Here is a 21,261-nt window from a genome sequence, read left to right as displayed (position 1 = left end):
TTATTATTGTTATCATTATGTGGAGGAGGATACAGAGCATAGGGTTAGATAGAGGAGATGATTTGCGTCGGAGACCCCTGAAGATGCCGCCAAAGGGGAAAGAAGAGTGTTGTTTTTGTTGTTGTATTCGAGAGACAGTTTAAAAGAAACAACATGAACAACAAATTGCTTGCACACAAGGCAGCAGGTAATCTGAGGCCATGGCTACTTTGAATGAGCACATCAAATTTGTTTTTAAGACAAAAGCAATATGATGATGGGATTTTTTTTCTTTATAACAAAGTCAGCAAACCATTCTTTAACGTATAGCTTGTGTATTTGAAATGTGTCAATACAACATTTCATGTCATTGCATGTCAGTCAAGGTGAAATTAATTTCAGAAAATAACAAAGAAACCAAACCAGAACCGACGGAGCATTTCAACCGTAGCAGCTTCAGCTGCTTGTTGAAGCAGTAGCAGCTTTGGCTGGATCGCAGATAGATAGACATGGCATAGACATAGCATAGACATAGACATAGCCTAGACTTTATGCTATATTTATCATAGCATAGAGTCTATGGCATAGACATAGACATAGAGTCTAGGCTTATGTTTATCACAGCATAGAGTCTATGGCATAAACATATACATAGACATAAACATAGACAGAGCCTAAACTCTATGTCTATGTTTATCATAGCATAGAGTCTATGGCATAGATATAAACATATACATAGACATAGCCTAGACTCTATGTCTATGTTTATCATAGCATAGAGTCTATGGCATAGATATAAACATATACATAGACACAAACATAGACAGAGCCTAAACTCTATGACTATGTTTATCATAGCGGATAAAACGCGTCAGTGGTGTCGAGTGAGCAGCAATCCCTGCGTTTGTCCAGCAGAGGTCGCTGTTCTCCCTCTGGAACCGAGGCGTGACGCTCTAGACGCGGCGCATGCGCAGTCTGCCGCTGTGGCCTCTGCCTCACTGCTGTAGTCTTTCAGGCGCTTAAGATGCGCTGAGAGGCTGCTCTCCGCGGCGCCGACCACCAGCACAGCTATCCCAGCTCGGGGACGCTACACGGGACTTTACGCCGACAAGGTGAAACATCGTGGCGGCTCAGCGTGCGGAGTCCGCCGACTCTCACCGTAAGGGGGCCCGGGTCCGGGTCGCTGGGAGTTTCAGCTCAAAAACTCCGGCAGCTAGGCGGGTAGCTTAGCGGCTGCTTAGCTGCCGCTTGGCCGCTGCTTAGCTGGAGCTAGCTTAGCAGCTAGCGTCTCGCCTGGCCGCTGTCGGCGTCACTGTCTGCGGATTCCCGTCGGTTTGTCGCCGCCGCGTCGCGTCTGGACACTTTTGTCAGGCACATAAAGTCCGTTACGTTTGTCTGCGACTGGGTCGCTGGCCGCCGCGGGCTCCGAATCCACCGAAACCGCTGGGCGCCGGGCAGCTAAAGTCGCTAGGTTGCCGCGGTGTCGCCCCTGGAAGTGGCTACATATCGTTGTATCGCCGCTAGCCGAGGTGACTGGCGGCCGGGCAGCCGCGAGGACCGCCGCCCCCCGGCGCCCCGGCCCCCGCGGGCACCCCGCGGTCACGGGCGCCGATACCGGGGAAGTGCCTGCCGAGTAACGGGGCCTGTGCGCGGGTCTTTCGGAGCGGACGGGGGTTGTTTTGGCCGCGGTGGGAAGCGGAGCGATGGCTAGCTAACGTAGCTAGTCAGCATCTGGCATGTCCGGAGGATGGGGCTGCGTTCGAGAGCCTCCCGGGGTCTCCGACTGGCGGGGATCGAACCCGCAACTCCAGGGTCGGACGCCACTTCACACGCCGGACGGACGGACGTCGGACGAAGGAGGACCATTGTTTGGGGAATGTGCTTCGAACCCTGGCGCAGTGACCGGGGGAGGCGAAGCAGCAGCTCTCCGCGCTTCACACGTCCCTCCAGCCGCGGTGGAGGCGTCGGTGGCCCGGACAGCAGCTCTTACAGAGGCTGTGTGTGTGTCCTGACAACGGAGTGTGTACGTGTGTGTCCTGACAGCGCAGTGTGTGTTGGCAGCTGTCGCCGGACGTGTTAATAACACGAGTGTGAAGGCGGGTGTCACGCTAGCCGGGGGCACCGAGCAGGTCTTCCTGCAGCCCGTCTCTGCAGGGACGGCCGTGGGTCCTCACCTGAGCTGGTCAAGCCTGAGGACAACACCCGAAGGACAGCTGCCAAAGCTGCAAGACAACATCAGCCCAGGGGGTCGGTTGGTCTGTCGGTGGGTTCTGGGGTTGATGTGAAATCATCTCAGGTCCATCCGTGTTGTTGTGCTCTGCCCGCTGTCTGGGTCAACACTGTCTGTCACACACACCTGCTGACAGTTTTCAGTGTGCCGGTGGTTTATCCAGGGACTGTATTTGTGAGTGAATTTGTGAATAGGTCTTACAATGTTTGGATTTGTGTCACGGCGGCGTTGCATTTTGTCCCTCCGGTGGCCTCGGCTGGCTCCCGCCCTCGGATACGGCGAACAGATGACCGTTGAAAAAGCGTTCCGAAATTAACTGTCAAAGTAAAGGCTGCCTTTAAGATTGTCTGGTAGAACCACTGAAAGCCAAAATGCTCAGCAGACAGTGGCGTAAGGGAGCAGGTGTTTTATGGCCCCCCCTTGGTCCTCGCGAAAGGGACCGCGTCTCGGACCGTCTGCCGCTCTGCCGCGCCTGGTCCGATAACGTGCCGTCGGACCAGGGTCGCCAGTTAGCATCCCACAAACGACAGCGACCGGTCACACCAACCATTCTCAGTGACAGGGTGCACAGGGTGCTCAGCACTCCGCCACATATTGTCAGTGACTCTGGGCCACGGCACGATGTGGGTTCCCAGGCTCGGTGTGAGCGAGGCGGGACTGCTTGGACCAGAACCATTGCTGCGGCATGGAAGGCACTGTGGGTGAAGCAGGGGGCCGTCCCACCCACTCCCACCCGCTCCCACCCGCCCCGATGCCACCTCAGCTTTCAGGAGGGGAGTTGCAGGCGGGGGCCACGGGGGGACGGGCACTCATTTTCCCAACTTTACTCCAGGGTGGGGTCTGAAGACCCATTGGAGGAGATGCAGTGGTCAGACCGGGTTTTATGTGGACCCTACGTTGCGGTCTTCGCTGCCAGACACGACTTCTCTTTGGAAGTCCTGTCCTCGTTGTGTTTTGTTAGCCAGTGAATTGATGTGACACATATTGTTTTATATTCCAACGCTTGTCAGGCCTGCCTGCCTGTGAAAAGCATCGTTGTGATCGACCTCCGTGCCTTGTGCCAGTGCTGGACCCCAGGCGCTCTCCTGGAGGTGATCAGGACGTCCTGATGTGTGTGTTCTTCTGACCGTGGCTCATCATGTTTCATTTTTCCCCCTTGTCTTCTGCAGACCAGCACTGATATTTCCCTGGAGCGGCCGTCGTCACCTCTACCTCTGCACCCCGGTGCCTCCCCTGTATGACCTCCCAGAGCACGGAAGCGCCCCCGCCCTCACTCGGGACCCCTCCTCCGGGACCCCTCCTCCGGGCCGCCGCAACTGCACGTAATGCTGGGTTTCCCAGGAGGAGCAGCACGCAGGAGCTAAACACCTCCGCTGCAGCCGTCGGAGGGGTCGGACCCCCGTGCCCTCACCACTTCTTGGCCTGAACTAAGAAAAACATTTCTCCTGGTTGGGTTGAGTCCGGTTCTGCCGGCCGCGTGACTTTTCAAAACTGGGGCGCGATTCATGGGATGCGACCATGTCGGATCTCAGTGAGCGCAGGCCGGTCAACACGGACTACGCTGTCTCCCTGCTGGAGCAGCTCAAGTTCTTTTACGAACAGAAACTACTGACCGACGTGGTTCTGTTGGTGGAGGACACGGAGTTCCCCTGTCACAAGATGGTGCTGGCAACGTGTAGCTCCTACTTCAGGTAAGCGCAGCCTCCCGTCGCTGCCGGGCGTCGGAGACGGGTGCCCGTTGGGTGCCTTCGGGTTCGGTTCTTAGCAAAGGGGAAACCCTGGTCGCGGCAGCGCCGACACGAGGGCCTCAAACCGGACGTAAGACGCAAACCTCTGCGGCGACGCCACAGGGGTCGAGCCCTCTGCTCCGCGGCCTTCTACCTCAGATCTACCGTAGATCTTCTGGGGCTGAGACGGGCACCCCCAAATCAAAGCTGTTCTTATAAGTGTGTGCTTCAGTTTCCATTCACAAACCCATTTGTGTGAGGCAGTGATCTTACGGAGGTGTATAGAAGGTCACCTTTCAGATCTCCCACGGACCGGGTGTGGACCGGGTGTGGACCGGGGTTCCACAAATTCAGCTGGACGTCTCGTCCGAGAGACCGAGGAGAACCTCTCTGTGCAGGAGGCGCTCATGACCTCAGACCTCAGTGGCGGCTGCACGCCAGCGTAGAAGGTCTGAGCTGCTGCTGGCGGCGGCGGCGGCCGGCCCACTGGTGTTCAGAAGGCCTTGGTCACCCCCAGATGAGGTGTGTGTGTGTGTGTGTGTGTGTGTGTGTGTGTGTGTGTGTGTGTGTGTGGCAGCAGCAGCAGCCTCAGCTCTGGGAAGAGTCCATCTGTACGTGACTGGAGTTGTGCAGGGGTGGGACCCCCTGACCCCCCCAAACACACACACATTCCAAGAGAGGGTCTGAAGGCCTCTCCCAGATCTTCCCTGACGTTTCCCACGCGCTGGTTATCTGCTGCCAACACGCAGAGCGCTTCTCCTCGGGGTTCAGAGGTGTGTCTGCACCCCCATCCCATCTCACCACGCTTCACCCACAGGGGGACAGGAGCATCCAGGAGAGACCTTGTGTTTGCAGGCCAAAGTTTGGTGAGGGTTGAGAGGGGGAGGGGGTACGGCGGTTTGCTGGCAGGGTTGCATAACAGCCTGGCAGGTTAAGCACCCACTGTGCAACACACACACACACACACACACACCAACAGACAGTGGCGTTGTTGTGCAGACAAAGACCGTGTGATCTAGAAGCCTCACCTGGTTTTGGTTTGTAAAAGCCTTGAAGAAATCAGTCATGAAATAAAAGGCCAATTCTTTCTGCAGCAAAACAATCATCGGTCCTCCAGGTGTCCGGTGTGGACCAAGGCCTTCTTGAGAACATCTCCACGGTCAGTACAACGGGCTCTGCGGGCAAGAGCTCCTCTGCCGAGGAGGCGTTGAGATCTTGGGGCCAGCTGTAGGTGGTTGTGGAGCGGGTCCCGGGCATCTTCAGGGTTCGGTTCAGGTCCTGCTTATGTCGTGGGAACGGCGCGGCGGATATTTAGCCGATCTAAACAGAAATAATCGTCCCATCCTGCTGTCTGGAACCTTCCGCCAGGGCCGCTGGTCAGAGGCCGAGGGGTTCGGTGCAGAAACCCGTCTCAGGGACACGTTCTTCCTCAACGGCTGCTTTGGAATATTTGATTTTCACCAGCCGTCGGCAGAGTGTGACTGCTGTTGTGTGTGTGTGCGTGTGTGTGTGTGTGTGTGTGTGTGTGTGATCGTGGCAGGTTGTGATCCAGTAGTCACCTAGTGAAGCAGAGAAGCAGGCCAGAGGTGGTTTCACCTGTGCCATGTGTCTCCATGTGTCTCCATGTGTCACTTATCAGACGTCCAAACCGTCACTGCGTTCCAGCAGGAATGTGAGCGTCCAAAGCCCCGCGGGGACGAGCACGGGGAGATGGTTTATGCGTGGGAGAGTGTCGGGTCAGGACGGCCCGGGTTTACCTTCCCTTCAGCCCAGAACCAGGGGGTCATTCCTCCACTGAAGACCTCTGCCGGTGCATGAGGTCCAGATGAGGGAGCTGTCAGGTGGAGTCAGAGCTGCTGTGCTCTGTGTGAACTTCAGTGCTACTTTCTGGTGTTTGACAGGCCGGCGTCTCATTCAGAGACCTTTGGAGATGAACTCCTGAAATGTGTGGGTGGATTTGAGGGGATTGTATCACTTTATTAGTTGATTGATATTTGTATATATGTCAGTCAGAGACAGACAGACGGAGGTGTATCTGTAACACCTTCCCCCCTTTCAATATTAAAGGCTTCCGTCCATGTATTATTGATATGTTTCCGTATCAGCCGGCCCCAGTAATCCCCTGGCCTTTGGTACATAATTGATGTGTTCTGGCAGCTTCCAGAGCAGGACCTTCTCACGAAGCCTCTGTGGACTCACCTTCTGTTAGTAGAGCACAGCGCCGGCAGCTGGAGTCCATCAGCAGATCTTAGTGGAGACACCGCAGGAGCTGCCAGGTGGGCACGCTGGTCCTGGGTCCGATGGAGGCAGTGGTCTGCGCACACACACGCACACTCGCACACACACTCGGCCGTGACCGTTGTAGATGCTGAGAAGGCTGTGAGGCTGAAGGAGCTTTGAGACTGGGACGCTGTGACCCGCAGGTCTAGAAAAGTCCAAGATCCATCATAAGGAGTCTTGTTCAGGAGAGGAAGGTCAGGATGAGCTGCCCGTTGAAGATGCGCGAGCGTCCTTTCCTCGGTCCTGCCGTCGGCGTGACCCTGTCCCATGTCGTGTCCCCTCCTGCAGGGCCATGTTCATGAGTGGCCTCAGCGAGAGCAAGCAGACCCACGTGCACCTGAGGAACGTGGACCCGGCCACGCTGCAGATCATCATCACCTACGCCTACACGGGCAACCTGGCCATCAGCGACAGCACGGTGGAGCCGCTCTACGAGACGGCCTGCTTCCTGCAGGTCAGCCGGAGGCCTCCGGGCCGTCACGCCGTCGCCGGGCGCAGAAACCGGCGGGCGAACGTCTCCTCACTCGGCTTCCTCTCCCCCACAGGTGGAGGACGTGTTGCTGCAGTGCAGAGATTACCTGGTGAAGAAGATAAACGCCGAGAACTGCGTGCGGATGCTGAGCATCGGCGACCTGTTCAGCTGCAGCGAGCTGAAGCAGAGCGCCAAGCGCATGGTGGAGCACAAGTTCCCCATGGTGTACCGGCAGGACGCCTTTCTGCAGCTGTCCCACGAGCTGCTGATAGACCTCCTGAGCAGCGACAACCTCAACGTGGAGAAGGAGGAGACGGTGCGCGAGGCGGCCATGCTGTGGCTGGAGTACAACATGGAGGCGCGCTCGCAGCACCTGTCGTCCGTCCTCAGCCAGATCCGGATCGACGCGCTGTCGGAGGTGACGCAGCGGGCCTGGTTCCAGGGCCTCCCCCCCAACGACAAGTCGGTGGTGGTGCAGGGCCTCTACAAGTCCATGCCCAAGTTCTTCAAGCCTCGGCTGGGCATGACCAAGGAGGAGATGCTGATCTTCATGGAGGCCATGTCGGAGATGCAGGGCGAGGCCTACGTCCTCTCGGGCGCCTTCACCACGTCGGTGGTGTGCTACAGCCCGCAGGCGGAGAAGGTCTACAAGCTGAGCAACCCGCCGGGAGACCTGCAGAAGGTGGGGACCCTGGTCACCCCCGACAACGACGTCTTCATCGCCGGTGGGCAGATCCCCCTGAAGAACTCCATCGGCAACCACGGCAAGAGCGGCAAGATCCAGGCCGTGTTCCGCTCGGTGGACAGCTTCTTCTGGTTCGACGCCCAGCAGAACGCCTGGGTGCCGAAGACGCCCATGCTGTGCGCCCGCATCAAGCCCTCGCTGGTCTACTGCGAGGGCTACATCTACGCCATCGGAGGAGACAACACGGGCGGCGAGCTGAACAAGCGCACGGTGGAGCGCTACGACTGCGAGAAGGACGAGTGGAGCATGATGAGCCCGCTGCCCTTCGCCTGGAACTGGAGCGCCTCGGTGGTGGCCCACGACTGCATCTACGTGATGACCCACGACCTGATGTACTGCTACTTCCCCCGGGCCGACACCTGGGTGGAGATGGCCATGCGCAAGACCAGCCGCTGCTTCGCCTCGGCCGCCGCCTTCGGCGACCTCATCTTCTACATCGGCGGCCTCCACGTGGTCAGCAACTCGGGCGTCCGCCTCCCGACCAGCACGGTGGACGGCTCCTCCGTGACGGTGGAGATCTACGACGTCAACAAGAACGAGTGGCGCCTCGCCGCCAACATCCCCGCCAAGCGCTACTCGGACCCGTGCGTGCGGGCCGTGGTCCTGCTCAACTCGCTGTGCATCTTCATGCGCGAGACGCACATGAACGAGCGCGCCAAGTACGCCATCTACCAGTACGACGTGGAGCTGGACCGCTGGTACCTGCGGCAGCCCGTGTCCGAGCGCGTGCTCTGGGACCTGGGCAAGGACTTCCGCTGCGCCGTGGGGAAGCTGTACCCCTCCTGCCTGGAGGAGTCCCCCTGGAAGCCCCCCACCTACCTCTTCTCCCCCGACGGGGCCGAGGAGTTCGAGGTGGACGGGGAGCGCGTTTCCTTCCCCACGTACAGCTCCGACTGCCCGGACAGACCTTCCGGACCGCCGCGCAACGACACCTGCTAGGAATCTGAAAATGTCCTCCTCCTCCTCGCCGTTGGGTGGCTGCAGACACCCGTTGGATCTTCTCACCCGCCGACACACCGTTTCTACAACGTGACGGTCTGAACAGCAGCCGAGTTTGGGACGAGGACAAGGAGGAGGAGGAGGAGGACGCACTTGTTCTTCGAATGACAATGGCAACTACCAAAATCCACCAGCGCCCCCCCGCCCCGCCCCGCTCCCTGGTCCTGGTCCTGGTCCTGGTCCTGGTCCTCCGCGGCCGCCCTCGCACCGCTGAAAGCCGAGTCCGGGAGGAGCCTCCTTTGGGCTCCGGCGGCTTCCGCTCACAGCGGGCCAGAGGCGTCACGACAATCAGAAGCTCTCAAACCGCCCCGGGTTCACGGAGGGGCGGGAAGCCGGCCCACCCTCGGACGCCGAGCGGGAGAACCGGCCGCCGCGATGTCTGTTTTCCGCGGAGACGACCGGCCCGACGGACCCTCGTAGAGCACGAAGACAACGGGGACGCCGCCGGGAGAAGAGCCGCTCGGAGAACCTCCGATCAAGAGTCTGTCGGCACACCTCGGACCCCGAGGGCCGGAGGAGGCCGCGAGACCGGGCCATCAATCATGTTTGCTGTTGGAGAAGAGCGAGCGGACCTCCCGGTGCCCCGTGAGGCTCCCCTGAAGCTGCTGCTGTGAGCGGGAGCCTGAGCCCCTCCACCATCCGGACAGGAACCCCGGTCGCCCCCCGAGTCGGACCCGACCCGTCTCCTCCCAAGGCTGTGCAGATGTGGGGCGAGGGGGAGGGTCCCCAGCAGAGGGGTTCCGGGTAAGGGAGGCGGAGAAGGTTCTGAAGAGCCGCCGCAGGTCCGGTCGCTCCTGGACGCTCCGCCCCCTGGCCCTGGCCCCGCCCCCTGGCCCCGCCCCCTCCGCCGGACCCCCAACCCACCCCCCCACCCGCAGCCCTGCATACACCCTCTGTCTGCACAGCCGTCTTCCACACAGCCAGCAGTCCACGCCTCACACACACACACACACACACACACACACACACACACACAGCCAGCAGCCCAACACACACCCTCCTCTGGTTGGTCTTCACCCAGGGGTCTCAACACACACACACACACACACACCTCCACTCGCAATATAAACTTCAGTTTCAGGCTCATGCATTTCTTTATTTTTATTATTTTTTAATTTCCAAGCTGCTGAAATATATATATAATAAAATATATATTTTTCATATGTTTAAGAGACAACTGTTCTAGTGTGGGGAAAATAACCAGGTCTATTTTGTATTAGTGTCTTTTTTTAATTTAATACCGAGACATTACTGTAGTGTGATTGTGGGTAGATCCATTTCCTATCAGATACCGATGTTTTCTCTCTCGAGTGAATATTAAGGAATCTTTGCTGCTGATTGGTTGCGAGCGGAGAGGGCTGGCCCAGGGCTGTCGCTATGGAAACCGCCCCTGCAACCCGCGAGCGGCAGTGGCAAAGGGCGGGTGGGGGTGGGAAGGGAAGGGTCTTCCTCCTAACCTTTTAGACATGAGCACAGGTGCTTCATGACAAACCTTACTAGCATGTTTGGCTGCATCATATTCCTTTGGCACTGTATTTTGAATGAACGTTAATTTATTAAAAAACATACCAAAAACGTTCCTGAACGCGCCTCCGCCCTCCTGGTTTCTTTGGGTCCGCGTGCCGGACACTCGGGAGAGGAACCGGCCCGGCTCCGGGCCTCCCGTTTCCTCCCGGCTTGGAAGATATCGTCACGGCCGATCTTCTCGCGGCTCTCGCTTCGCTTCCGTGGAGCCGAGGCCGCGGCGTCAACCCCCGCCGATGACCTCTGACCCAACGTCTCTAACCCCCAGTCACTCCGGCCTCCCTTTGTGGAGCCGCCGCTCCACCTGAAGCCTCCTGAGATCAGCTCAGCCTGTGAAACACGCAGGCGCCTTCTGTCTTCCAGGTCCCCCAGGCCGTCCCTGCCCGAGGTCTCCAGGGTCTCCGAGGTCTCCAGGGTCTCCCTCTTCCGTCCGAGGACTCTGACGCTCCGGGTGCAAACGGCCGAGTGTCTCCGTGCGGCGGTGATCGACAGGTGAGCCGACGTCAGACGGTTAACGGGAAGCGAGTCGCGCGTCGATTTTAAGGTTTCTTTAATACAGTAATATAATAGATCACTTTCTTCCCAAATCCATCGGGGGCTTCTGTCAGGAAAATATTCTGTGGATCCACGGTACATTCAAATCTCTTAAATAAAAACAAACTGGGGTTTAAAAACCAAAGCAGCATCAAACTTGAGGCGAGTCGGCAGTCGGACGTGAAAGAAAAGGAAACCCTGGAGGGACAGACGGGACAGACGGGACAGACGGGAGCGCTCGGACGCCTCCTCTGAACCCTGCTCCATTCACAGCGCGCTCCGGCGTGCACGGACAGGAAGCCGTGCGGGTCGGCTCTCCGCTGCCTCACCGGGCGCAGACGTCTCCCGCTTTGAGCTCTCCGGACGGAAGGGCGGCCGCCGTCGTCCTCGGCCTCCTGAGGCAACGATGCTGTGGTTGTCTCTCCATTCTAATGTACATTTCAGAAAGACGCCGGGATAAATAACAGCAAACTATAGAAATAGTGTAGACTAAGGTGTTGTTAGACCCTAAAACCACTTTCTATCTTCTGCCAGGAACAAGGACCTTCTAAGACTCCATGCCGGATGAGTTTCGTGCTTTCGGTCTCGGCTGTTTTTCGGCGAAAGGATAAGATTCTGACGCGCGGGAGGCCGGCGCCGCCCTTCCGTCCCTGTCCGCCGCTTTTCCGTTTCCAGGGAAACCGGCGGCGGAACCGGAAGCGGCCGGTGGGAGTGGAGCCGGGGGGGCGAGGACATCGGCTGATACGGGAGTGAGAACACCTGAGTCACAGCTCTGAGACGTGGGGGTCGGGATCCACGGCGAAGAGGCCGCCGCTTCGCCACGGCGACCCCGGGGAACGGCGGGAGTTCAGGGTTTGACTTCGGATGAAGGTTCCGGAGCGGCCGGGTCGGACGCGGCGGCCGGCTGGGCCAGGGTGGAGAACCAGGACGACATGGCCGACTTGGCGCTGGTCAAAGCTCCGCCCACGGACTGACCTGAGACCAATCAGAGCGCAGCGTTAGAACCGACTACCGGATGGGTCCGGAGGGGCGCTCGGGTCCGGCCGTCCTCACCCACGGCCCTGCCCGTCTGCACCATGCTGCGGCTGGTGGTCATCATGGCGTTCCCGATCTTCTTGCCCCGCTCGCTGTTCTGCATGGAGCTGGCGGTGGAGAGACAGGAGGAGGTTAGCGCGCGACAGGAGCCGTACGTCCTCCGGCTAGAGACACTTCCGGGGACGTTCGGCCCGGGAAAACACCTCGAGTGTGTTGGTTCCGCATCGAGAGAAAGCGGCCAACGTCGCCCTTTAGACGGAGAACCTGGTCTTGAAGTGAGTTTGCATTGAGGGTCCAACCTCAGCACCGCACCTGGACCCTCAGATGTGTTTCTGAATGACAACCGCCTTATTCGACCTGCTTTGCATGACTCCGTCTCCCCCTGATGTTCAGACGCGGACGGAAGCGTCCATCTGACGGCCGGCGGCGCAGCCCTGGGCTCCCGCTCAGGCTGACCCAGATAAACAGCTTCTATGGCCGCCGACCAAACACAGAGCCCTGCCAGCGTCTGTGTCCACGGGAACGTCTCCTCCACGGGCTCGCTGCAGAGGACGCCAGCTACAGGCCTGCTCGTACACACACACACACACACACACACACACACACACACACACACACACACACACACACACACACACACACACAGCGAGCGGGCTGTGCTGTGATGGTACGTTTCCAGCCTCCGGCTGGCAGGTGTCCGTCCACGGACGTGTTTAAATGTGTTTAACGATGTACAAATGCTTGTGGTGGTTTTCGTCTCCAGGGCCTGGTCCTGATCCACCGAACCTTCTCACAGGGGACAACCGGAGCTCCGAGGCCGTCTCACTGAGCGGGACCTCAGTACTGTAAGTCCTCCCCCACGTCCTCGGCTTCCCGCCGTGCTCATTTGATAAGTACCCTGCAGTTTCTTGTCAAACGATGCCGCCCCCTCGCCTCCTCGCCCCGCAGAGCCACCCGGGCTCCCTGATGCTGCCACGCCGTCACCCAACACCGCCGGCAGGAAGGGGCGCCGGCGTCGCTGATCCAGAGTGTAACAGTAGAGGCACGGCTCATCTGCAGAGCTCCAGATGCCTTCGGCCGGAGTGGAACCTGAGCCGCCAAGCCACCGCTTCCCCACAATCCAGCTCACTCATTATTCATGAGTCGGCGCTCCTCATTCATGAGGGACTCAGCATGAAGCTCCCTCACAACATCGCTCCGCCACTAGAGCTTCACAGTCCTGTCAAGTTGCCTCGGACTTTCCACATCTCAGCTCTCGACGTCCGCGGGACAATCAGGGCTCATTAGCGGGTGGACGCTCTACCTGGAACACCAGGAAGACCCGCCTGCAGAAGATCTGCAGCACGGAGGGCCTACAGGGTCGCACCATAGGAGAGGAGGAGGCGCTGCTGAAACACCTCAGGTCCTCAGGTCACCTCAGGAAACACCTCAGGTCCTCAGGTCAACAACATGAATTCCACCCCAATGATTCATCTGAAGGAGGAGAACCTGTGGATCAACTCCAGAAGGCCAGGGTTTCCCTTCCTGGGCTGGAATTGCTTTTCTCTGAGCTGAACACAGGGGACAGCAACGTGTATTACACACACACACACACACACACACACACACACACACACACACACACACACACACACACACACACACACACACACACACACACACACAGAATCCAATTTTTGCAAATACCCCCGTGTGGAGATGGTTTCTCAAATCAACAAAAGCAGGTGCTACAAACACACACACACACACACACACTAACCCAAGTAGCCAGCATACAAACACACCCATCCACACCCTTCAATCCAATCAGACAAAACAAACAGAATCACACAAACATGCAGACCCACCCATACACAAATACAACGGCAAACAAACACACACACACACACACACGGCAGAGCTGCAGTGGTCAAAGAGGTGTGGCTGCAGCTCGTGGCTCCTCAGAGGACACGGACTGATGCTCATTCAGCGTCCATGGGCTTCATCTCCACCTGACCATGTGATCCCCGCAGGGCTCCTCCAGGCCGTGCTCCGCAGCAGCGCTCGCTGACTCTGCCGCACCGCCGCGCTGCTGAAGTCCGCCACTAGAGGGCGGCCGAGTCCCGGTGTCCCGCACTGTACTGACCCCCCCCAAAAGAACCGGGGTCAACTCACTGGGAGAGACGCAGCTTCATGTCGCCCACGCTGTACTGGCCCTGGAACGGGTGTCTGGAACACACCGGGAACGTGGATCAGACACGGATCACAAACGGGGAAAAACCGAATCAGACGCCACCATCTGCTCCAAAGCCCGCTGGTGCGTGTGAAATCTGACCGCTCCGCCTACCCCGGCGTGATGGCGGCCATGGCGGGGTGTTTGTTGCTGAACCACACGCGGTAGTTGTGGGTGATCTTCCACGCAGCGATGAACGGCACGCCGTAATCAGCCAACTGCCTCTCGTTATCTGAACGGGAGGAGGAGAACATCCCATCAGTGAGTCCAACACACCCCCCACTCTGGTACACACACACACACACACACACACACACACAGAGTACTGGTCAGGTTGTGTATTGATGTCTCCTCCATCCTATAATCCCCCCGGAGGTCGGCGTACCTTGCTGCAGGGCGGAGGAGAGCATGGAGTGGAGGTAGAGGGTGAACTGGGCTCGGATCCACTCGTCTCCGCCCTCCCAGCCCGTCCCGTCCAGGAAGACGTCGTCGCGGTTCTCCGTCACGTGTTTGACCAGGTAGTCGGCGAAGCGCAGGTCCGCGGTGGTCAGGCTCAGGACCTTCCGGAGCTCGGGGTCGTGGATCTGGACCGCGGCCTCCTCCACCTGCAACGGACCGCCTTCGCCGTCAGGACGCCTCCCGCTCCAGGAGGGCCGGAGGAAGACGCTGGGAAAGGAGCCGAACGTCAGAAGATCGACACCCACCTCCACGATGGCGTCGCTGAGGTGCCTCTGCTGGCGGAACAGGATGTTGGTCGCCCCGGCGACGAAGCCACGCACCGTCACATCGGACAGGAGGTGGTGCTGCTGCAGCGCCATGTAGGGCAGGCACAGGTAGCCCTGCGGGCGCAGAGGTCAGAGGTCGGCGGCGTCTCCCACGGGCCCGGGAGAAAGCTCCTCCCTTACCTTGGTGAAGATGGCGAGGGGCAGGCCGTACTGGTCCTCCTCCAGGCCGGACGGCGGGCCGTGGCCGTGCGCCCCCTGCCCGCCGAGCGCCTGCGGCTGCACCGTGATGGGGGTCCCGGCCTCGGAGGCGCCCGGCGGCTCCGGCCCCGGCTCCCCTCCCTCCGCCGGCCCCGGGGGCCCCTCCTCCAGCGCCCCGGGGTCCAGGGTCTCCCAGTCGCTCTCAGACGACTCCGGGGACGTGCGGGACGGCGGTTTGAGGTGCGGGTCGCCCTCGTCGGAGGGAGCGGCGGGCGGCGCCTCCGGCTCCAGAGCGCCGTCGTCCAGGTCGGCGGCGGACACGGAGACGAACTCCTCGGCCCCGGGGACGGGGTCCTCGGAGACGCTGCTCCTGGGCCTGTAGTGGGACGAGTCCACCAGGCCGTGCTCCATCAGGCCTGCGACACAGTCACCGCCGCGTCAGACACATTCACCCTTCACCAGCCCCCCCGCCCTCAGGGCCAAGATGGCCGCTGACCTGGGAACAGCGACAAGACGGTCATCAGGGCGCCGACCAGGCGGCTCACCGGCGACACGTAGAACAGGACCTGCAGACACGGAGAGAGGCGGTCAGGACACGCCTGTCCTGAAGGCGGGGCGGCGGCGGCCCGTTCATCTCTACCTTCTTCTCCAGCAGGATGAGCTTGAAGAGTACGAGGACCTGCAGACACACAGAGGTCAGTCCTGTAAACACCCCCTCCCCCCCCCCTTCCCCCCAGGGGACCCCCAAAACCCCTACCTTGTGTCGGAAGTGCAGGATCAGGTCTCTGGGTGACAGCCCTGCGGAGACGGTCCACCTCAGGTCAGACACAAAGCCCTTCTGGAACAACTACCCCCATCTATGAGGGCATCTACAGCTGTGTGTGTGTGTGTGTGTGTGTGTGTGTGTGTGTGTGTAACGTACCCAGGTAAACCTGAGATCCCTCCAGAGAGGAGCCACGCAGCGAGCCGTTCATGTGCTCGTACAACTCCTGCACAGCAAGGGGGGGGGTAAGAACAGCTGGGCTGGCGCACGCACGCACGCACGCACGCACGCACGCACACACACACACACACACACACACACCCACCTCGAGAATAGAGATCTGAGAGAAGTCCTTCTCTTCAAAGTAGGCATGTGTGATCAGCTGGAGCTTGGCCTGGAGCAAACCGTAGAGAGGCTGCAGGAGGAGGAAAGGTATGTGTGTGTAGGAGACAGAAGAAGGTGTGTGTGTGTGTGTAGGAGACAGAAGAAGGTGTGTGTCGGTTTACTCAGAGTGAACGAGTGTCACTAGGACAGGATAGCCTGACGTGAGAAGATGGTCCCTCCAGAGAAGAGCGGAGGAAAGATCTCCATCTGGATCCTCTGCTGGGGTTTTATGAGCGTTGTACTGTAGTACAACTCTGTAGTACTGCAGTACAACTCTGTAGTACTGCAGTACAACTCTGTAGTACTGCAGTACAACGCTGTAGTACTGCAGTACAACTCTGTAGTACTCCCTTCCGGAGGCAGTGAAACCGCAGCGATCCAGTACTGGCCGGAGCAGGACGGGCGCTCCTGCTCCTCCGTGCCTCCGTTCATCACGAGCACCTGGTGGCAGATGTTCCTTCGACCCTCGAGTCGGACTCACCACTCGACTGAGAACGCAGACGCTCTTCTGCACCGTCTCCCTGGTGACGTCCGCCTGCCGGACCTTCAGCGCCTGGAAAGGGAAGCACGCGGTGAGGAGCTGCGTGACAGAGGCTTTTCGGACGCCCGCTTCCATCTCCGTATCTCGGACGTTCAGACCGGCGCGGAGGTCCGGGTTGAGCGGACGGAGCACGGGAGATGATCTCCCGTCGCCGCCGATGCTAATTTGAGGGCTAGAACATATCGAGATAGTCTGACGTGCACGCGGCCGAGAGCCGTGTCTGTCGGAGGAGGAGAACGAAGGACGCGGAGGGACTGACCTTTGCTTCTATCTGGCGGTAGCAGGACACTCCGTACACACACCTCGTGTCTCCGCTGAGCGGCGGCAGGTGGAAAAACACCGTGTCTGAAGCACAGGACAAACACGGGAGAGCTCAGGACAGAAAACACAGCTTTTCTTCTGCCGCGCCTCGTCCATCGGACCACGTCTCCTGGCCACTGACAGGATCCCTGAGCCAGAAGACCTCGCAGATCCCCGGTTCTCATGGAACATCAGGACGGCGTCTCCGGCGCTGAGGTGCAGGGATGAGAACCCTCGCCTCGCAGCCAGGAGACGCCAGCTCACAATCCAGAGGACAAACCACTTCTTTCTGTTCTTTCCATGTTCTCCTGATGGGTTCTTTCCATGTTCTCCTGATGGGTTCTTTCCATGTTCTCCCGCTGGGTTCTTTCCATGTTCTCCCGCTGGGTTCTTTCCATGTTCTCCCGCTGGGTTCTTTCCATGTTCTCCCGATGGGTTCTTTCCATGTTCTCCTGCTGGGTTCTTTCCATGTTCTCCGCTGGGTTCTTTCCATGTTCTCCTGATGGGTTGTTTCCATGTTCTCCCGCTGGGTTCTTTCCATGTTCTCCTGATGGGTTCTTTCCATGTTCTCCCGATGGGTTCTTTCCATGTTCTCCGCTGGGTTCTTTCCATGTTCTCCCGCTGGGTTCTTTCCATGTTCTCCCGATGGGTTCTTTCCATGTTCTCCTGCTGGGTTCTTTCCATGTTCTCCGCTGGGTTCTTTCCATGTTCTCCCGCTGGGTTCTTTCCATGTTCTCCCGCTGGGTTCTTTCCATGTTCTCCCGATGGGTTCTTTCCATGTTCTCCCGATGGGTTCTTTCCATGTTCTCCCGATGGGTTCTTTCCATGTTCTCCCGATGGGTTCTTTCCATGTTCTCCCGCTGGGTTCTTTCCATGTTCTCCTGATGGGTTCTTTCCATGTTCTCCGCTGGGTTCTTTCCATGTTCTCCTGATGGGTTCTTTCCATGTTCTCCCGATGGGTTCTTTCCATGTTCTCCCGCTGGGTTCTTTCCATGTTCTCCCGATGGGTTCTTTCCATGTTCTCCCGCTGGGTTCCTTTCCATGTTCTCCTGATGGGTTCTTTCCATGTTCTCCGCTGGGTTCTTTCCATGTTCTCCTGATGGGTTCTTTCCATGTTCTCCCGCTGGGTTCTTTCCATGTTCTCCCGCTGGGTTCTTTCCATGTTCTCCTGATGGGTTCTTTCCATGTTCTCCGCTGGGTTCTTTCCATGTTCTCCTGATGGGTTCTTTCCATGTTCTCCCGATGGGTTCTTTCCATGTTCTCCCGCTGGGTTCTTTCCATGTTCTCCCGATGGGTTCTTTCCATGTTCTCCCGCTGGGTTCCTTTCCATGTTCTCCTGATGGGTTCTTTCCATGTTCTCCGCTGGGTTCTTTCCATGTTCTCCTGATGGGTTCTTTCCATGTTCTCCCGCTGGGTTCTTTCCATGTTCTCCCGCTGGGTTCTTTCCATGTTCTCCTGATGGGTTCTTTCCATGTTCTCCGCTGGGTTCTTTCCATGTTCTCCTGATGGGTTCTTTCCATGTTCTCCCGCTGGGTTCTTTCCATGTTCTCCGCTGGGTTCTCTTCATGTCTCCATCTCAGTTGCCTCTCAGTCAGAAGGCAACAGCAGGTCCTGCTGAAGCCCAGATGGTTGGTAGGTGTGACAGCGGCTGGATGGCGTCCCGCCTCGCGGCCCCTGCCAGCATTTCTGGGAGTTTCAGATGGTCTGGTGTCTACTGAGGTGGAACATCTGATCTGGAACGGGACGGCACGGGTCTGCATCACGTGTCCTGTGATCCAATGACCAGATGAAGCGCAGCAGAAGGTCCGAGGAGGTCGTCTGTGACCTCAGTGTGAGTATGAGGAGCACGGAATGAGGCAGTGAAGATCTGCTCCAGCTGAAGGTTGCACCGCGGACGCCAGAGATTAAGCGGAGCCTGGCGAGGCCGCGGGCCCACGTGCACACCTGGACTGAAGGGAAGGGGCGGAGCCTGTTCCAGGGGCGGGGCCTCACCGGGAACCTGGCGATCAAAAGGAACGCTCGAGAAGACACACCTGAAGACCATCTAGTCTCACGTGAACCAGCAACTGCCAAGGGATGGAAGAGGGGGAACCAAGGCAGGAAAACATGGTGGGGAACCAAGGCAGGAGAACATGGTGGGGAACCAAGGCAGGAGAACATGGGGGAGAACCCACGCTTCCAACCTGCATCACCGCTCTTGTAGAGGTAGTGTGTGTGTGTGTGTGTGTGTGTGTGTTTACCTTCCTGGTAGTTGTGGGCGCCGTCTGGAAGGGCCAAGAAGGGCAGGTACCTCCACTCCTCGGGCAGCAGGCCGCTGTCGTGGCCCTCCTGTGGCATCAGGGGCGGGTAGGAGAACTCCACCTGCCGGTTGGACAGCAGGGACAGTGAGTGTGGAGACCACGTCCTCGGAGGTTCCTCCCTGGTTCTGGCCTCCCTGGGCCGTCAGCTGAGCCACAGAAGGTCATCCGCCCCGCGGCCTCAGGCGGCCGTGTTTGGAGTTGTGTCACCGGGGTGGACGTGCAAGCGTGTTCCCGTGGAGACCCACATCATGGGACGCGTGCTGGTGTGACAGCCGCCGCTTCCACGAGGATCTTTGAAGAGACGGCTTGTCCGACTGAACCCACGGAAACGACGTCTGGCGGACAAAGCACCGGCGGGGCTCCGCTCCGGTTCCCTCGCCCTCTCGGTGTCGGGGACCTCCGGTCTCCTTCTGACCCGGAGGTGGATCAGGGAACCCCCTCAGGTCTCCCTCTGACCCGGAGGTGGATCGGGGAACCCGCTCAGGTCTCCTTCTGACCCGGAGGTGGATCGGGGAACCCGCTCAGGTCTCCCTCTGACCCGGAGGTGGATCGGGGAACCCGCTCAGGTCTCCTTCTGACCCGGAGGTGGATCGGGGAACCCGCTCCGGTCTCAGAACCGGGGCTCCACCGACAAGCCGAACGTCACGGTGACCTGAATCAAGGCGGCGCCACCGCCGGGTCGCCGTCTTGGGCCTTCAGAGGCCCCGCCTCCTCCCCGTCCTGCGGAGAGCCGGCCGGCCCTCTGCCGGGGCTGGACTGAGACCTTCTCACCGAAGGTCCACAGCTCCTGGCTGCCAGGACCAGAGGGCAGCGGGTTCCTCCGCGCCTCCGTTAATGATTAGCGAATCACAAGGCCGGCGAGGCCTCGGCCGCCACAGCCCAGGGGTTCCTGATGTTCTCGGCCTCAGGAGGTGCCGAGGAGCTGATGGAGAAGCTCGGCGAGGCGGGTGGAGGCCACGCAGAAGGTCCGTCTCCTTCCCAAAGGCCTCCAGGATCTCAGGGTGAAGATCCTTCATGTCGCCGCCGTGCGTCTCCTTCCAGCGACAGGAAGCCGCCCGCTGGAAACCATGGCGACGAGTCCCATGACCGTCTTCCAGAGCAGCCCGAGGGACGAACATCTCGCCTGCAGCTTCTCCTCTGACGCTGCGTCCGCCGGTCCTCGCCAAAGGACACCGGAAGCCCGCCGTGTCCATCCAGGCACCGCGGAGGACGGCGGCCAGCGGCGGCTTCCCCCCGAGACGGAGCCCCGGTAAGGACCGGCCCTCCGCGGCAGGCTGGGAGCCTCGCCCCGGGCTTCTGCTCGGTATCGGCCGGCGCCGAGCACCCGGGCCGGGACCCGGACCGGACCGGACCGGACCGCCGCTCTGCGCCCCGGAAGCCCCGGCGAGCTGCTAGCAGCGGCGGCTAGCCCGGGCTAGCACGCCGCGCAGGTCCACCCACCTGGCAGCCCTTCTTGTGGTGAAACCCGACGACCACGATGTGAAGAACCGGCTTCCGCTCGTCCCGCTCCCGGGGCTCCATCGGGCCGCGGGGCTGTGGGCTGCGCCGAGATGGGGCTCCGGCGGACGGTTCCCCCTCGGCCGTCCGACGGAGAGCAAACACAACAGCAGCGCGTCCTCTTCCGCCCGCACACACACACACACACACACACACACACACACACCCGCACAAACACACACACGCAGATGGTTCCCTGTTGCGCGCTTCCGTCTTCGCTCACAAGTGGCGCGCAGTCCTCCATGGAACAGCTATGCTTTTATTCTTCATCACTGATCTCTTCTGTCCGAGGCAGCGGAGCAGATCGGGTCTCTCTCGTCCGCGCTCGTACTTCTGGACCTGTCGGCCGTGTGTGTCGTGGTCCACCACCGGATCCTTGTGTCCACCCTCAAGGGTCTGGGCGTCCCAGGATCTTCACTCTCCATGTTGGCGTCCTACCTGACCGGAGGCTCCTACAGGTGACGTGGCGCTGATCTGTGTCTGAACCTCACAGACCATCTACTGGTGTTCCACAAGGTTTGGTTCTAGGTCCTCTCCTCTTCTCCCTGAACACCACATGGCTCGGTTCTGTCATTCACTCCCAAGGCTTCTCTTACCGCCGCTATGCCGACGACACACAGCAGATCTCGTCCTTCCCTCCGTCAGACACACAGGTGGAAACCAGAATCACAGCTCACCTGTCCCACATCTCAGATTGGATGGTGACTCACCACCTGAAGCTCAACCTAGACAAGACCGAGCTGCTCTTTCTCCCGGGGAAGGTTGTCCACACAGAGACCTGGTCATCACCAACAACAACACCGTGGTCAGGTCGAC

The 21,261-nt window shown here is 59.3% G+C and overlaps 2 protein-coding genes across 3 annotated transcripts; one reads left to right on the top strand and one right to left on the bottom strand.

Moving 5' to 3' along the window:
* The first annotated feature begins 987 nt into the window (after window positions 1–987).
* On the top strand, window positions 988–10,017 carry kbtbd2 (kelch repeat and BTB (POZ) domain containing 2). 2 transcript variants are annotated; one of them, XM_086150460.1, is made up of 4 exons: window positions 988–1,091; window positions 3,379–3,900; window positions 6,505–6,670; window positions 6,762–10,017. In XM_086150460.1, exons 2-4 carry the CDS (start codon window positions 3,728–3,730, stop codon window positions 8,370–8,372), a joined length of 1,950 nt encoding a protein of 649 aa, XP_086006586.1. In that variant the 5' UTR covers window positions 988–1,091; window positions 3,379–3,727; the 3' UTR covers window positions 8,373–10,017. The 2 variants fall into 2 exon arrangements, with proteins under 2 accessions (XP_086006586.1, XP_086006588.1); XM_086150462.1 differs by lacking the exons at window positions 988–1,091; window positions 3,379–3,900 and adding an exon at window positions 6,129–6,410.
* Window positions 10,018–10,490: 473 nt separating this feature from the next.
* On the bottom strand, window positions 10,491–20,614 carry avl9 (AVL9 homolog (S. cerevisiase)). Its single transcript, XM_086150463.1, has 16 exons — window positions 20,389–20,614; window positions 18,889–19,009; window positions 16,608–16,693; window positions 16,289–16,360; window positions 15,749–15,838; window positions 15,583–15,649; window positions 15,418–15,458; window positions 15,301–15,339; window positions 15,157–15,226; window positions 14,643–15,076; window positions 14,442–14,576; window positions 14,123–14,342; window positions 13,852–13,969; window positions 13,680–13,733; window positions 11,544–11,632; window positions 10,491–11,465 (listed from the first exon to the last, which is right to left on the bottom strand). Exons 1-16 carry the CDS (start codon window positions 20,467–20,469, stop codon window positions 11,338–11,340), a joined length of 1,845 nt encoding a protein of 614 aa, XP_086006589.1. The 5' UTR covers window positions 20,470–20,614; the 3' UTR covers window positions 10,491–11,337.
* Window positions 20,615–21,261: the final 647 nt, after the last annotated feature.

This window comes from Fistularia commersonii, chromosome 8 (assembly GCF_037954325.1).
Source record: "Fistularia commersonii isolate RoL2024-O1a breed Wild chromosome 8, RoL_Fcom_v1.0, whole genome shotgun sequence".
NCBI lineage: Eukaryota > Metazoa > Chordata > Actinopteri > Syngnathiformes > Fistulariidae > Fistularia > Fistularia commersonii.
This window is presented reverse-complemented; position numbering and strand designations above follow the sequence as displayed.

Excerpts from the sequence above, each read along its gene's own strand:
- kbtbd2 (XM_086150460.1), top strand. The coding sequence starts at position 3,728 with ATGTCGGATCTCAGTGAGCGCAGGCCGGTCAACACGGACTACGCTGTC. Across the intron at positions 3,901-6,504 it reads ACGTGTAGCTCCTACTTCAG|GGCCATGTTCATGAGTGGCC; the intron begins GTAAGCGCAGCC and ends CCCCTCCTGCAG. Across the intron at positions 6,671-6,761 it reads AGACGGCCTGCTTCCTGCAG|GTGGAGGACGTGTTGCTGCA; the intron begins GTCAGCCGGAGG and ends TCTCCCCCACAG.
- avl9 (XM_086150463.1), bottom strand. The coding sequence starts at position 20,469 with ATGGAGCCCCGGGAGCGGGACGAGCGGAAGCCGGTTCTTCACATCGTG. Across the intron at positions 16,361-16,607 it reads ACCGCCAGATAGAAGCAAAG|GCGCTGAAGGTCCGGCAGGC; the intron begins GTCAGTCCCTCC and ends TTCCCTTTCCAG. Across the intron at positions 15,459-15,582 it reads GGGATCTCAGGTTTACCTGG|GGCTGTCACCCAGAGACCTG; the intron begins GTACGTTACACA and ends CCGTCTCCGCAG.